At 41.7% G+C, this 17620-nt stretch overlaps 1 protein-coding gene and 1 non-coding gene across 2 annotated transcripts in view; one reads left to right on the top strand and one right to left on the bottom strand.

The window, feature by feature from the left end:
- Window positions 1-279: 279 nt before the first annotated feature.
- Window positions 280-386, bottom strand: LOC121821850 (U6 spliceosomal RNA). The gene has a single exon (XR_006062727.1). It is a non-coding gene; the product is annotated as a U6 spliceosomal RNA (small nuclear RNA).
- Window positions 387-1177: 791 nt separating this feature from the next.
- LOC121821668 (rho GTPase-activating protein 20-like) overlaps window positions 1178-17620 on the top strand; it is a 31691-nt gene continuing 15248 nt past the window's right edge. Inside the window, exons 1-7 of the mRNA XM_042259076.2 lie at window positions 1178-1314; window positions 4772-4956; window positions 6035-6184; window positions 8214-8255; window positions 9021-9105; window positions 12852-12929; window positions 15314-15380. Of these exons, the coding sequence (XP_042115010.1) occupies window positions 4808-4956; window positions 6035-6184; window positions 8214-8255; window positions 9021-9105; window positions 12852-12929; window positions 15314-15380 (571 nt within the window). The 5' untranslated portion in view covers window positions 1178-1314; window positions 4772-4807. The remainder of the gene's footprint in view (window positions 1315-4771; window positions 4957-6034; window positions 6185-8213; window positions 8256-9020; window positions 9106-12851; window positions 12930-15313; window positions 15381-17620) is intronic.

Raw genomic sequence — 17620 nt, 5'->3', positions numbered from 1 at the left:
TTATAATACAATATACTGTGATCACATTTTACCTCCTCCAACTCCTACGGATCCTCCCTACCTCCTGACCCAGACAACTCCATGCTCCCACCCCCTCATGATGAGTAGAATAAAATAAAAAAAGCCCTTCTTATGATTTTACAGCATTCATCAGCAGACAGTATTCTAGACATGAAGAAAGTGATTCCCAGGAATTAAGACGATAGCTGTTAGGGGTCGGCAATTGTGGCTGTAATCGCAGAAGTAGAAATGTCCTAATCTTAGTTTGTTGTTGTTGTTTTAAACATGGAATGCTTCACGAATTCGCGTGTCCTCCTTGCACAGGGGCCATGCTAATCTTCTCTGTGTCGTTCCAGTTTTAGTCTATGAGCTGCCGAAGCGAGCATCCTAATCTTAGTTCTATGCAGTGTCGATGAACAACTTTCTCCTGCGATGGACATGGTCATTGCCCAATGGCTAGTCTGTTGGCAATCAGTCCCCATGTGGCAATGTCGAGAGGCAGGTGTACTTCCAGAGACAGGGCCTTTAGTGCAGCCACCCTGGAAGCAGGCTGCCGCTCTCTTGCAGGCATTGCTCTTGTTTGTACCTAGAAGCTGCTCAAGCCTTGCATGAGGATGTTTTCAGAGCGCAAGACTAGCCCCTGGTCACTCTGTCTTCCTGTCTCACCGTCTCTCTCTCAGACATGCCCCTGCCATGTGACATTTAGTGATGTGACATGACTTAGTTGGCCTCGACCAGAGTCCAGACTGATGAGACGGTGCATTACCTCTTGTCCTTTGGCCACTAAAAACAGTGACCAACCAATAACAATCCAGGATAGACGGTCATGAGAGTGCATAGAGGTTTGGGGTACAGAATGTAGGACTAGGAATCTAACAGTATCTCAAAATTAATTAGTAAAAGCTAATATACGGATGGAAAGTAAACCTGTGTGTCATTTTGTCACTTATGACATAAGTCCTGCAATATTTTGTTTGTACGTTTGTATTTTGAGACAGGGTTTCTCTGTGTAGCTTTGGAGCCTATCCGGGAACTCCCTCTGTAGCCCAGGCTGGCCTCGAACTCACAGAGATCTGCCTGCCTCTGCCTCCCGAGTGCTGGGATTGAAGGCGAGCACCGCCCCCCCCGGCCCCCCCCTAAGCCTTGCAGTCATGACATCACAATGGCCCGTCACCCTGACTACTGTAGAATCCTCAGGTCTCAGTGGTTGGTCCGCCAACTGCTCCAGCCCTCTTCGGCGTCTAGTGCCAAGGAGAAAGAGAAGTTTAAGTCTATTTATTGAAAGGCTCTCCATTCAAGGCTTCACTGGAAAAGGTATTCTCTTAAGAACTATCTCTGGGTGTAGCTCCGTGACAGGTTCGGCCTCGCACGCGCCTCCCACCCACCGCCGCCACGACGCCCAAGAGGAAGGTGAGCGGCGAAGGCGGAGATCGGCGAGGTCGTCGGCCAAGCCGGCCCCTGCCAAGGTGGACGCGAAGCCGAAGAAGGCCGCGGGAAAGGATAAACCATCAGACAAAAAAATGCAAACCAAGGGAAGAGGGGAGCCAAGGGCAAACAGGTGGAGGTGGCTGACCAGCAAACCACAGCTGTGCCTGCAGAACACGGAGAGGCTGAGAACCAGCGTCCAGCCTCTGAAGAAGAGAAGCAGCCAAGGCCGACTAACCATCCATCGTGTCTGTCGGTCCCCGCCTCCCTTCTTGTACAACCCAGAGGAATATTTTTATCAACTATGTTGTAAATGCGAGTTCTTTAGTAGCTCTAGAAACATATTTAAAAGGTGGAAGTCCCGCTCATCCCATTTTTTAAGTGTAAATTATTTTTTTAAGAGGTTAAATCACCTGCTGGTTGTTTATTTTTTGGTACAACCAGAAAGTAGCAGGATACTGAATCAGGAGAGGCTGTGACTGTCTCGGGGGTCCCCATAACATTCCGTAGAGGGGGCTAGTTTTATATCCTACAACACAAAGCAGACTTGGAGTCTTGGTCATGCATTTGTGTCTGGAATATTTTCAGTTATTTCTGGTCTCGTGTTTCTAGTACAACTGTATCCTAAAAAACCACTCCTGGGTCCTTGCCCTGTCAGAACTGTCTCTGGTCACGGCAGTCCATTTTCCTCACAATTGTGATAATGTGCTGTGAAAGATTGAAATTTTGAATATGTACTGTATGTGGCATAAAATTGTGAGTCAGTGGAATTAAGGATTGTGAGCGTTTGATTGTTATGTGAGGTCTTAGGGAAAACTTGCCAAGCTTAAGATACAATATCACTGGAATAAGTTCAAAGAGAAACAATACACGGCTCTTTTGGGTACGTGAACACAATGTGTGACTCTTAGAGTTTGGGTCCATGTTTTAGGAATTGAAATGTCTGTGTGCTCAACTAATAAAGTCTCAGTTGTGAAAGAGTAAAAAAAAAAAATAAAAATAAAAAACTATTTCTGGTCCTTATGATAGGCGGGTGGACTCAGGAAGTATTCTGTCTTCTTTCCTCCAGATCATGGAAACTTATTCTCCACGCAGCACACCCCTCATGAATAGTAAATTATTTTAATGAGGTTCACTGCCAGTCCCCTCAAGAAAGGAGGCTCCACACTGTCAGGGGGCAGGGGAGTGTCTCTGGAGGTGTTAGCGTTGTTGACCTGCAGCGAGCACACAGCCTCTGAGCCAACCTGCCACAGAGGCTGCCGCTGTGCTGCCACAGAGGCTGCGGGCAGAAGCTACAGGGAGTGTGAGGTCTTTTTGTCACGTGGGTGCCACTTATTACAATCAATTTACATGAGTCTATTAAATGTAACAGAATTTATTAAGATATAAATTGAGAAAATACACTCACGATTACAGAACAGAAGCGAATCCACCTTGCAAGCAGGAGCAGGGAGAAGGGCATGTGACCCTTCTCCAACCCCTTATAAGAGGTCACATAAACATCAGGAAGCACCACCTCCTTTGGGCTGTATAGCCCGAGGTCATGGGCGGAGCGAATACCGCTACGCAGAGGTTCTGGGACACCCGGAGAGAAGCGGTTGTAATAAACGCGGCTTTCCAAGTCAGGCAAGAGGATTTACGCTTTGTTGACCTTGGTTATTTTACCCAATAGGAGCATGAAGGCCAACTGGATAGTGGTCAGATCTCAGGCAAACTTATAAGAACCTTCTGATTTTCAGAAACTTTTTAGTGTTTCCAACATTTTTATTGTTAATGCCAGTTTCAAAAATTTGAACTCTGTTTTAGCTAAGATAGGAATAGCTTTTTCAAACATCCTCATTTACTTGAATTTTCATGAAGCTAAATCTGAATTATTTTGGCCTTCAGTCAAACTAGACGGCTGCTGTGTGCCACAATATATGAGTACCCCTATGGCCCTTTAGTGGGTATGTCTGGTACTGTAAAAGTTAAAGCAGAGGAAGCAATATTTCAGGTCCGATCCTGATTAAGTCTTCTGAGCTTGTGTCAGAAGGCGATGGTGTTTTCAGCAGTATGGACTTACCCTCAGCCTCTGAGAGGAAACACACAGCAACAGACCATGCTCTTGAAGTCATTTGGTTTACGCTGACCAACAAATTGAATGGAGGTTTCTCATGCTTGGTCTTACGGGTTTTGTGTGATACCTTGTGACTCTGGGGAGCGCTATCATCCCAACTGGTAGAACTACATATAAATATGTATACACACAAATACACAGTATAAGTTTAGGCAAGCAGAAAGAAATTTCATTGCCTGAGGCTTTAGTCAAACTTGATGTTGTTTGCCCTTCATTCTTTCCTCTGCATCTGTGGTGACTGCCCTCCTCCACAGAGACACCCCTCGCCATTTCCCCACTGCACCCTTCAGATCAGCTGTATCTTTCTAGACTCCTTTCTAGCCCCTGCCCCTCATCCCTTTTTACTCACACACTGGTTGCAGTTAATCTATGTTATATATTCAGATCTGAAGAGTTTGAGCTTGGAACCACAGATGTGAGTGAACATGTGCTGTCTGTCTTTCTGTGTCTGTTACCTCACACAATATATTTTTCCATTTACATCCACGTAGCTGCAAAGTCCATGACTTCATTTTCCTTTGCAGCTGAATAGTGTTCCCTTGTGTATAGGCACCACAATTTTATTATCCATTCATGTGCTGAAGGACGTTCCCGTTGCTCTATCCCAAGTGTTGTGAATAGAGCAGCAATGAACACAACTCAGCAAGTGTCTGTGAAGTCGATTCTGAAGTCTTTTTGGTGTATTCCGGGGAGCTGTGCAGCTGGGCCTCACTTACCTGAGAGGATTCTCCAGACTGATCACCAGAGTGGCTTCTTTAGTTTGCACTCCTGCCAACAGCCAATGGGTTTTTCTGATCCCCCACGCTTTGGCAAGCATGTGGTGCCTGCTGGTTTGTTGACCTTAGCCATTCTGAGTGGGGTGAGATGAAATCTCAAACTTGTTTTGATTTGCATCTCCCAAAATGGAAAGGATGATGAAGAGTTTTTGAGGTATTTCCTAGTCAAAACTATCTTATTTGAGTCTTCCTTGATGACTATATCACAGTGACTTCAGTAAACATATGATAAGAAAATGTACATATAAAAATCAATATATACATATATGCATGTATATACAAACATATATATTTCTCAGCATGTCCAATTGAAAAAAAAAAGGAAAATGAAAACGATGATTTAGTTATATTTAGAGAACTGAGCCTATGAGTTTAATTTCATGGTACTCTTCACATTTCTCACAAAGTTTGTCCTCTTGGCCTCTGACTACCCTGTTGATCTCTCTTCTGTTAGTGTTTGACCTGTCACAGGAGAGGCCTCTTTTCTGAGATGGAAATTTTAAATGGGAAAGTCACAGCTTCGGAAATCAAGAACCAAACCCTCGTGTTCCATGGGCCAGTGGAACTCAGAAGAGAGAGCATCAGTAAGAAGTGTCATCTCTACCTGTACAGAGATTTCTTGGTTGTGACGAATAGTCAGTACGTATTTACTTCAGACTCCTGATTATTAAAGGCAGCAGTGGGTCCCCCTTACTGTGGAACAACTCAAGGGGATTTCTCTCTTCTGTTTTTACAAATATTTTGATTCCTTCATTATTTAACAGCCTGTGGAGCTCCTATTTCGTCCAGTGCCCTGGTAGAAAATAAAATGGAGAATCTATAGTAACAGCCATATTTGATTGCACATATCAGTAATTCAAACATTTTGGAGTGTTATTAGCATAGGCTACTAGACTACTGGTTAAGGGGGGAAGAAACATAGGACAACCTGGGAACACATGTCTGATAATAAAAACCTGGTTTTGTACATTATTCACACTTCCATGGTAGCTTGTAGAGTTAAAAATCCCATAACAAGTTCATGGAATTTGTCCGCACACTCCAATTGTAAAAGAACAATCCCAGTGCAAAGGCTGATGGCCCTTGGAAAGAGAGAGCCAAGCCCGAATGGAAGAGAGAACTGCTTCCCAGAGTTGGCCTCCCACAGGGACCCTAGAGCACGGACAAAGAGTTTGAGATTCTCAGCAGTTCCTCCATCCAAACCCTGTCTCTGCTGCCTTGGCTATTAGCCATTCTGACCCTTCCTCACCAAAAAAGTGGGGATCATAGAGGTTAGCTGGTGTTGTTAAATATTAAATTGAACAAAGGTCATAAAATTTCTTTAGGTTTCCTATAAAATCACTTGAGAGCAAAATTAATGACCTGTGCCCTAAAAATAACCGCTGGTTTTGTTTTAAGGAAGCCTGAAACCAGAGCACTTGATTGAAATAAGGTCAAATTATTGAAATGGACGTTCCCTCTCTATATATAAGAATGAATATTTAAAACAGTATGCTTCAAATCCATAGTCTAGTCTATACTCAATGCCGATATGTAAAAGGTACTGTCAGAGTCTTCCAGAGGCCGCTGCCTTCAGTGCAGGTTTACTGAGTTCTGTCCACTTGCTGGGCTGTGCCTGTAGTGAGTAACGAAAGGGTCCAGCTTTGCTCTTATCAGGAGCACAGGTCCCCTGCTGAAAAAACAAACTAACGAAGACCTTGTTTAACTCTTTTTTTAGGTATAACCTAGCCTTTAAGATAAAATACATCATCCCTCTGACTTCCCTGTGGATGGGGGAGTGTGTGGCCACAGACTTTGTAGGCTCCAGTCAGGCCAGGAAATCCATTCACCTAGGCTGGCCCATAGAGAACTTCATAGTCACTTTCCGGTAAGAACCAGAACTTGTTCCTTGGTTGGCATTGGCTGTCTGTAGAAGGACACAATTGGATTCTTATTATTCAGTACACATAGACAATTTAAATGTAAAAACTGTTGCCCAGATCTTAAAAATAATATTCTGTTTTAATCTGATTGTATGAAAACTGTCTCGTTATAACCTGCCGTACTGGCACCTGCTGGCCTAGTATTTCCCAAGAGACATTTCAACATGCTTCCATGTTGGATGAATCTAAGTGGGAATCGCTAGGGAACATCCTAAGCTAGAGATCATTGGGTTTTTAGTGGATGCCAGTTTCCTGGTAGCAGGACTGAAAGAGAGCTCAGCTTCTAGAGGAGGAAGTGGAGGGGGAGGGCTGGGGCTGCCTTTCCAGCATCTTAGATGGATGACCGGGTGTCATCCCACTACGTAAATATGTGGTTTGTTTTTATTCTTCAGTAATATTAAGTAGGCCAGTTAGCATCAAAATTCCTTCGCTGCTGCAAAATGAACAGGGTCTCACTGTAGAAAATTATAATCATAAATGTCAAGAACCTCGAGTGTCTGTATATCAAGTTTACATTTTTGATGACTCTAGAGGAGAGGTGAGGACTGGTGCCACTGGACACTCAGAGTCAGAGGTGACTGGTGAGGAGCAGCCTAGGTTTCCACGCTCAGGCTGGCATGTAGATAGATAGGCATGTCTTTGTGTCCTAGAGAGCTCTCAACTAAGGACTCCCAGGGAGCCTGTGGCCACACCAGCTGCTCTGGGGACCGCCACACAGCAGCACTTACACTAGTTACCACAGGAAGAGTTCACCCATGGCTCCTCGCTCTTCCTCCTCACCTCACTTCCCCCCAAACATCCAGCCTCATCCCAGAGCTCCATCAGCTACCACACAGGCCTTCAGGCTTTGCAACCTTACTAAATGCAGCCTCCGCTGTTGACTTAAGGAACCATTGACAGAGTGTTTTAGAAAGAAATCCATGTTTGGGTGGCTCTCTCAATCTTTTCTTTTTTATTCCTGATTTCTCTGCGTATTACATTTTTATGCTAATAGCTTCCTCGAATTTGCACTTGAGATAAAGCAGTTCAAGTGGAGATGGGTGAAGTGTTTGATGACAGATTTCCAGGGGTCCCTTCAGTGTTCAGAGACTGAACTGTAGAACTTTCCTTTATGTGTTAGGTAGGCTATAAAGACCAGTTTAAAAACTGGGTATCAGCATCTGTAATAGTGTATGTCACCCGGTGCGCATCATCCTTACCATTATATAACTTGATGTGAGGATTTAGAAACGGTGTATGCATACGTTGAGGGTGATACGGATGGATGATTGACCCTTCTGATGAACGCAGCCCCAGAATAATACAGATGCGGAGAGCAGTTGGGGGGAATTAGTAATAAAAGCAAGGAATGTGCTCTGCCTCGGGAAAAAGGAAAACTGAACGGTCCTCTGGGAAGTTCAACAGCTATTCCACGTAACTCTGCATCTCCAATCCTAGGTGTAGACTCATTGGCTATGACGACACACAACTCCATAAGAGTTCATGCATAAATATTTTAGTAGCCTGGTTCATAACTACCAATAGTGTAAGAAACTGACTATTCAGGCATTACATGGATAAAAAAAATAAAGTACTCTCAGCCAAAGTGTTCAATTTAATGTATCTCTAGTATGATTTCATACAAATAAATCTTCTGTATTTGAAAACCACCTCAACCAGCAGGAGCACACAACGCTCACTCACCCTTTCATCTGTTGTGAAAATGAAGCCCAGAGCACTTGCCTTACCCGGCAGAGGTCAGCTGGCTTGGATTCCACAGCTACAGTCAGCCAGCTTCCACACTACCGTCCACTTCCTGTCTCTAACAGGTCACCCGGCAAAGGGCAGGTCTGTCAGATGCCCGGGTGTGAGGAGGACACTCACATTGGTAACCACAGATCACAGGCTTCTAATATGTTGGTTATGAAAGATACTCTTCAAATCCAATCATAAATGTTTTATATGATTTAATTTTTCTCCATCTTTATATTGCAGATCTTTGGACCAAAAAAGAGAATGGTGTTGTTTCCTTCAAAGGTATTTTGTTGTTGTGCATTTTTTTTAACTCTTTAAACAGTGGTGAATGAATAAGAGTCTGTGCACCACCCCGGTCTGTTCCCTTTGTTCTGACTAGAGCTGGTTAGCCTGACTTTGACTAAAATCTTCTTGCTTAGATGGACCCTGGCTACTGCTGTAATTTCTCACTTCCCAGTGTTTGAGGATGTGGTGGCTGCTATTCTTACAGTCTCCTTTTCTCCTGCCTTTGTGTCGGAGCAAAGATTATTCTAGAAGATAATGGTACTGTCAAGACAGGTCACTCACACCAACTGCTGCTTCCTGCTCACTGACTGTATAGCGCCATCCTCACTGATCAAGCAGGAATGTTTGAGAACTAGTTCTGCTGCTTAAAATGGCACAACTGAAGACAACTCTGTTTTCTAGAACTTACCCTGTTTTCCAAAACCGTTTCTTTTCATTTGATCTGCCATAGAAAATTTTCTGAGTCCATTCATTTGCATAAAATTTTTTAAACAAGGCTGGAGAGATGGCCCAGCAGTTAAGAACACTGCTCTCTCAAAGGTCCTGAGTTCAATTTCCAGCAACCACATGATGGCGCACAACCACCTGGTTGTGAGATCTGGTGCCCTCTTCTGGCCTTCAGGGACACATGCAGGCAGAACACTGTATAAATAATAAATAAATCTTTAAATTTTTTTAAAACATTGACAAACTTGATTAATGTGAAAATAAGCAACTTGAAGTTCATTTCATATATTTTGTCTCTTTATCAAATTTGTCCAGATCCATTAATCAAACCAAGGAGAAGTACCACGGGATGAGTACTACACTGGAGATATTCATAGAGGACAGCCCGAGCGGGAACACTGTATGTGCACATTAGACTAAGACGATATTGTACTTTAATGGCTGAATTTAAGACTTGTGCAGACTGATAGATTCCACTCTAGTTTCACTGTTGGTGCTTGAGGACATCCAGTGTTCCCAGCACCATGTTCTTGTTGCTGTTGTTATTTTTGAGGCAGGGTTTCTCTGTAGTGCTGGCTGTCCTGGAACTCTCTCTCTAGACCAGACTGGCCTCAAACTCAGAGATCCTCCTGCTTCTACCTCCCGAGTGCTGGCATTAAAGGGGTGCAGCGGTATAAACCAGCCCCCAGCACCATTTCTGAAGATGTTTTAGCGTCTTTGTCAAACATCAGATGGTTGTAACTGTGTGCTTGGGTTGGGTCTTTGTTTTGGCTCGTTGGCCTCCAGGTTCGTTTTGTGCCCCTACCATCCAGCCCTCTGTCCTAAAATCTGCAATGCCAAACCTTCCACCCTTGTTCTTTTTGCTCAGAATTATTTTTGTTATCCAGGATCTTCTGTGAGTTCCATGAATTTTAGTATTTTTTTTTATATTTCTGCGAAAAATATTGTGGGACTATGGTTTGAGTTATATTCAGTCTATGAGTAGTTTGGGGTACAATTTTTTTTAATTAAGGAATTAATTTATTCATTTTACATACAACAGATTTTTTTGTATTGTTTTCTTTGTTTCTATTTTATTGATTTCAGCCCTCAATTTGACTATTTCCTTGCAGGAGTTATTCCACTTTTTTTTTTTTTTTTTTTTTTTTTGTATCTGTTGAGATTTGCTTTGTGACCGAGTATGTGGTTGATTTTAGAGAAGGTTCCATGGGGTGCTGATAAGAAGGCATATTCTTTTGTGTTAGAGTGGAATGTTCTGTAGATACCTATTAAGTCCATTTGACTCCATATTAGATCCCCTATTTCTCTGTTAAATTTCAGTCTGGCAGATCTATCCAGTGGTGAGAGTGAGGTGTTGAAATCTCCCACTATTAATGTGTGGAGTTGGATGTGTAATTTAAGCTTTAGTAATGTTTCTTTTACAATGTGGATGCCCTTGTACTTGGGGCATAAATGTTCAAAATTGAGACTTCATCTTGGTGGTTTTTTCCTATGATGAATATGTAATGTCCTTCCCAATCTCTTTTGATTGATTTTAGTTTGAAGTCTATTTTATTAGATACTAGGATAGCTACACCAGCGTGCTTCTTAGGTCCATTTGATTGGAAAGTCTTTTCCCAGCCCTTTACTCTGAGGTGGTGTCTGTCTTCGAAGTTGAGATGTGTTTCTTGTATGCAACAGAGGATGGATCCTGCTTTTGTATCCATTCTGTTAGCCTGTGTCTTTTTATAGGCAAGTTGAGTCCATTGATATTACAGGGTATTAGTGACCAGTGATTGTTGAGTCCTGTTATCTTTGGTGGTAGTGTCCTGTGTTTCCCTTCTTTGGAGTTTACTGCTGTGGCATTATCTGTTGCCTGTGTTTTCCAGGGTGTATCTGACTTCCTTAGGTTGGAGTTTTCCTTCTAGTGCTTTCTGTAGAGCTGGATTTGCTGGATTTGTTTAAATTGGTTTTGTCTTGGAATGTCTTGTTTACTCCATCTATGGTGACTGAAAATTTTGCTGGGTATATTAGTCTAGGCTGGTATCCATGGTCTCTTAGCATCTGCATTACATCTGTTCAGGTCCTTCTGGCTTTCAGAGTCTCCATTGAGAAGTTGGGTGTTATTCTGATGGGTTTACCTTTATAGGTCACTTGGTCTTTTTCCTTTTCTGCTCTTAATATTCTTTCTTTATTCTGTATGTTTAGTGATTTAATTATTATGTGAAAAATATTGTGGGACTTTGATTTGGGTTGTATTTAGTCTTTGAGTAGTTTTGGGTACAATGGTCATTTTCATAATAATCATTTTACCAACACATGCTCATGTGAAGTCTTCCCATTTCCTATGTCTTCCTCAATCCCTTTCTTTCAGAGATTTATAGTTTTCTACTAGGGCCTTTAGTTTTCTTTGTTAGTTTTATCCCGAGATACTGGATTTGGGTTTGGTTTGTTCTTCTTTTTCCATATTCTTGAGTCGTATCATTAAGTCATTTATTTCTGTTCTTTTTGATTTTTCATCTTATGCGATTAGAGCTATAAATTTCCCTCCTAGAACTGCTTCCAGCATGTCCCAGATATTTTGTTGTGCTGTATTTTTATTTTCACTTAGTTCCAGGGTTCATGTGTATTTATTTCCTGATTTCTTCTTAGACCTATTCATCATTCAGTCATTAGTATTTTAATCTCTATGAGCATTTGTACTTATTAGGGATTTGTTTGCTATTCATTTAAAATCTGTGTTCATTGTGTTCATATAAGATACACTGAGTTATTTGCTTTTTCAGACTTTCTGAATATTTGTTTTGTGCCCCTTCATGTGATCTGATTTGGAAATGCCTCTGTGGGCTGCTAAATAGAATGTATATTCTTTGGTGTTGGGTAGAATATTTTCTATCTTTTAAATGGAATTTAGTTACTCTTAAATAGTTTATCTTTAGGTGGACATAATTAAATACATACATAAAAGTACAGCTCATTACAAAGGATCCCATGTATTCTACTATATTCACCTGTTTGTTAATATTTGTGTGTGTGTGTGTGTGTGTGTGTGTGTGTGTGATCTGTTATATACACCATGGCTCTTGAACACTTAGCAATCTCCTAAGCATAAGAATAACCTTTTAACTGGGTGGTGGTGGGGCACGCCTTTAATCCCAGCACTTGGAAGGCAGATCTCTGTGAGTTCGAGGCCAGACTGGTCTATAGAGCAAGATTCAGGGCAGGCACCAAAGCTACACAGAGTAATTCTGTCTTGGGAAAAAAAAAAAAAGAAGAAGAAGAAGAAAAAAGAAAAGAATATCCTTTTATAGAACTAACTACTGCTTGGCTGTGAACTTTTAAAACTGTAACATTGGTGTGTGTGTGTGTGTGTGTGTGTGTGTGTGTGTGTGTGTGTAGGTCACATGTTCACATGTCAGAGGACAACCAGATTTGGTTCCCTCTGCCACATGTTTCCCAGGAATTTAACTCAGTTCATCAGCTTCAGAAAAGCACTTTTGCTGTTGCAGTTCCGTCCCCTCCCTGTTGTATGTTAAATGCACCAAGTCTTTTGGGTGACATCCGCTTATATGTTAGATGCACCAAGTCTTTTGGGTGACATCCGTTTATATGTTAGATGCACCAAGTCTTTTGGGTGACATCCGTTTATATGTTAGATGCACCAAGTCTTTTGGGTGACATCCGTTTATATGTTAGATGCACCAAGTCTTTTGGGTGACATCCGTTTATATGTTAGATGCACCAAGTCTTTTGGGTGACATCCGTTTATATGTTAAATGCACCAAGTCTTTTGGGTGACATCCGTTTATATGTTAAATGCACCAAGTCTTTTGGGTGACATCCGTTTATATATTAAATGCACCAAGTCTTTTGGGTGACATCTGTTTATATATTAAATGCACCAAGTCTTTTGGGTGACATCCGTTTATATATTAAATGCACCAAGTCTTTTAGGTGACATCCGTTATACTGAAACACTTCTTACTGGCCTCAGGCTATACGAAAAAAAGGAAAACCATAACAGATTCTCATGCATCCATATGCTTGTCTTTGTCGTGATTTTCAGTAGCTTTGGTTTCATGGTATGGTAATAAGTGGGTGAATAACTATGAAATCGAGGGATTTCACATTGATAATTGACCATGCTTTTCTCTGTGTTTTCTACAGCCTTTCACCGTAACAGCAACACATTTGGACACAGTAAACGACATTGTCAAGAAGTTACAACCAGTGTTGGGAATACCTGTGAGTGACTCCAAAGTTTTTTACTTAAAAATCTTTTCTTTTTATACTCCACACATACTTAATGTCTGTATAAACATCACTGTCAGATACCTGCTTATTCTTTGTGTCAATTTCCCATTCTTTCATCTCTACTTGAAGAAGCACAGACAGCTAACATGTTACATTAGCCCATGTATAGACACTGCTCTTGCATTTCATGTCAAATTCCATGTGAATGAAAATCCTTAGCATGCTGGGAGTGGTGGTGCATGTCTGTAATACCAGTTCTTGGGAGGCAGAGACAGGTGAATCTCTGTGAGTTTGAGACCAGCATGGTCTACATAGTTCCAGGATAGTCAGGACTAGACAGAGAAACACTGTTTTGAAAAAGAAAAAGAAAATTCATAGCACAATGAAACCCATGTGTATGGTCAAGTGCAAGCAACTTGAATTTTGATGTGTACATTGTGTGTGATCATATTTATATACATACAATGATTGTACATGTGTTTATATACCCAATGAACTTGTATAACATTGTTAATATCAATTTCCTGATTATTTTTGGCTCATTTTTTCTGTATTTTCTTTGCTGTTTCCTCCTTTTTCATACTAATTTATTCCTTGAGGATTCAGATACAATAATTACTTAACAAAAGGTTTGATATGCAATGTGAATTAGAACATGTGACTAGAGCCATATGCCCTGCATCTGGTCTTCAAAATCCAACAGTTGATGCTGGAATTGACTGGTAAAGAGGGTGATAATGTTTGACAGAAACCAAGGATGTAGACCATTTAATTATTCATTCAAACTCACTCATTTTAGAGTGTGTGTGTGTGTGTGTGTGTGTGTATGTGTGTGTGTGTATGCGAATTCCAAGCAGAAAAGAGGCAGAGCCACAGAACTGAGTGATTTTATGAAAGAGAATATCATTCGGCACAGTGAAAACCCCTTGTGCAGCATTATTCCTAATATGAAATTTTCACTGTGAAAATCCCTTTTTATAACTTTAAATTTTGTCAGAGTGATAGGATTAAATGCCCTGGAAGCTTCAGAACCATCAGTATATTGCATAATTGATCACTTCCATATATGAGTATAATGAAATAGGCTATTTTAAGCATATATTTTATATTTTATAGCAGACACCTTCACATTCATATTAATCATGCATGATACATGTGTCTTTGTAAGAATTGACTGTTGGGGTGAGTCATATGATTCTCCTTGAGTACACTCACTGACAGTGAAATGAACTTCATCATGGTCACATCTGTGAATTTTTTTGTGTAAATGGCTCAGTCTCCCAAGAAAGAGAAGCACTATTTTAACGTAAAAAGAAATGATTATTTGGTCATATTTGAGTACATGATTTGTGGTATTCTAGTCTCATTTTTATTAGCCTGTTACAGGAGGGAATTTTATTAGATCTTACTTCCATTTTGGGGACATTAATTTCTGTTTCTGTCTCTGTCTGTCTCTCTGTCCCTGTCTGTCTGTCTGTCTCTCTGTGTGTATGTGTGTGTCCGTGTGCACATGTGTGTGAGTTGTACCTGCTAGCTCCCCTAACTGGGTGCTCACTCTACAAAGCCAAGCCATAATCTTAATCAGGAATCAAAAACTACTTAATGTATTAGTAAACAATAGCACCTCTGAGGTGCGTTCTTGCCTCTCCAGCGGAGCTGTGATAGAATTCAATAGTCTTTATAATTTACATTTGCTTGTTTCACATGGATCCCAGGCTGTGGACAGTAAGTCTGTGGACGTTGTTTTCTGCATAGGGCCTATTTTCCAGGCTAGACCGCCGTCCCTTCCCTCTGTGGAACAGGGTGTCTCTGAAGGAAACCGGGTCCTGACTTCACACCCCTGTCTCCTCCAGGCCTCTCTGGCCTTTGTCTCCTTTGCTCAGACTTGCTGAAGTTCCAAGGCTCTCGGGGTTCACTTGGCTCAGCCGTCACAGTCACGGTGGAAGTGTGACTCTTGGGCAATAATTTGTCTAAAGCAGGGACATGTGATAGCAAAGCTCAGTGTCATCCAAATGGTATAGGGAAGCAAGTGACAGGGATCTTGGGATTTTTTTCTCGCTTAGGGACAGGGAATGAACTGATTTTTTTAAAATTCCTAGTCTCACAAAACAGCGACAACCATATCGCTTTGTGACTTCTCAGATCTGTGTGCACCAGGAAGAAGAAAGCAAGGACCTTTGTGTCCCTGCAGACTCAGGGAGGGGACAGAGGCCTCTGAACTCACTAACCTTAAACCACAGTGGCAGCCACTTCTAGGGCAGAACTCTGCTGGCCACAGTATTTTGCAGCTTTAGAGACATGGAAATGGAAAGGGAGTTTTCATTTTGTGTCTCCTGAGAAAGGTTCTTTGTGACTCTTGTTCTCTTGTCTCCCAGAATGCTGAGTGGAATTACCAGCTCTGCTTCTCTTCTGGCCAGGAAGACACGCCATGCCCTCTCCTAGGTAAGTGTGAGGGATCCACAGAGTTCTAACCTGTAACCCTAAACTGTCAAAGTTTTCATCGTTTGGTCTTCAGGTTAAGTACCCTTAAAGTAAAAATCTTATGTGGTGTTTTTCCATCACCTAAGACCCATTTACGGAGTCTTGTCTCTAGTCCAGGTATACGATAAAAGGGCATTTTGGTAATTTGTTTTTGTAGTTGGTAATTGGTTTTTAAAATATCTTTCTATTTAATTAAAATATAATTCAATCACCCCGCTTCCTAATCCTCTCTCCCACCCTTCCAGGTTTCACTCCCGGTCTCAAATCAAGGGCCGCCTCCTCTTAGCCTCTTCGTTACATATACGCACAAATGAACGAACATGAACACAATCTGCTCAGTCACTTCAGCGTTGCCTGCTTAAATACCATTCTAGGACAGGGCACTTGGAATATTGGTAACCAATCAGAGGATTCATCCCTGGGGAAGGCTAATGACTCCCAGAAGTTGTTCATTGATTGTAGCTCTTCCCACAGTTGTGTGGTCTCGTGAGATTTCCCAGATTCACATTGGCATGTCAACTGTTGTATTTATATCTTTTAGGCAGTCATGTTGCTGAGATTTCATGGGTGTAATCTTATCTATAGAAAACACAATTTCAGAGCAGTATTTCTAATTATCTGGCTCTTACAATCTTTCCCCCTTTTCTTTCATGATTTCCCATGAGCCTTAGACATAGGAGTTGTGTTGTAGGTGTCCATTGGTGTTGGGCCCTCACAATCATTTGTTCTTTGTTCTTTACATTTGATTAGTTGTAATGGTTCCTGCTTCTGCAGAAGGGACCATCTCTGATGATGAGTGAGATCTATACTTATCTGTAGATGCTTAGATAAATGTTTAGAATTCAGCTGGCATTATTTTAGTTATAAAAAAATGGCAACAGTATGTCCTCCTGAAATATCCACGACCACATTACTGTGGAGTTGGCTAAGCTTATGGTATCAGGCACACTTTCCCTCCTGTTTACCAGACCTTCGCTCCAATTAGACAGCCATTGGGTACCACCAAGATGTAAGTGCTACTACAGCAGCCTTACAGATGTCCTGCCATGCTGGTCATCGGTGTGGTTCACAGGCCTTTGGCTGAGTGAACTGTTGAATACATCCCAGTACTACAAAAAGTCTAAACCAGTGGATCTCAGCATTCCTAGTGCGGCAACCCTTTAATACAGTTCCTCACATTGTGGTGACCCTCAACCATAAATTTATTTTCATTGCTACTTCATAACTGTAAATTTGCTACTGTTATAAATCATAATGTAAATATCTGTGTTTTCTGATGGTCTTATACAAGTGCTCTGAAAGGGTTATCGACCCCCAAAGGGGTCCCAACTCCTAGGTTGAGAACCACTGGTCTAAACAGAGGAGGCTTTCAGGTCAGATGCATTTCAAATCCCGAGTCCCTTGTCCAAAGTGTGAGGTGGCTTCAGCAACAGGAACTTAACTTCAACTTCTGAGAGGAATTGTTTATTCAGAATTTTATATGAGTAATGGATTTATGTCATTTTCAGTCCCTCTCTCTGGCTCCTCAGACTTCTGCCATGTCCACTTCATTCCCCATCAAATACACTAACTTCTTTAATTATTCTCGCTATATGTATAAGCATACAAACCTCTCTAAGCCTATTTAGTGTTTCTCACATGTGTGTCCAATCCACTTGAGAGTGGATGACCTCTCAGGAGGTCATCCCTGAAGAACACCGAGTCTCTCCCTCTGCAACCATCCATTGCCTACGCTCTTCCTCTAAGTGTGAGGCCCGGATATTCCCACACACATTGGCCTGTCAGGTGGTCTTTTCATTCTTTCAAGTCCCATTTCGGTGATCAAGCTGTTGAGATCTTGTGGGTTCAGCTCCCCTCACATACAGAAGACACAATCTCCCATCACCATCCTGCTCCTTGACTCTTAGAGTCTTTCCTTCTCCTCCAAGGAAGTTTGCTGAGCTTTAGGTGGAGGGGTCGCACTGTGCATGTACCAGGTGGGGTGGGAACTCCACAGTCATGTCCTCTCTGACCAGTTGTGGGTTTCTGTGTACGATAAATCTCTTCATGTACAACGTCTGGTTACTTACAGAGAAAATGTGAAGTTTTTGCATTACAATAAAAAAAAGCACTCAGAGATTTTCTATTCTTCTGGATGTAAGAACAAAAAAAGAAACTGTTAAGAAATTCACTTTCCACAATTAGTGTTCATGTTCTCATTA

Source organism: Peromyscus maniculatus, chromosome 12, assembly GCF_049852395.1.
Source record: "Peromyscus maniculatus bairdii isolate BWxNUB_F1_BW_parent chromosome 12, HU_Pman_BW_mat_3.1, whole genome shotgun sequence".
NCBI classification, from domain to species: Eukaryota; Metazoa; Chordata; class Mammalia; order Rodentia; family Cricetidae; genus Peromyscus; species Peromyscus maniculatus.
This window is presented reverse-complemented; position numbering and strand designations above follow the sequence as displayed.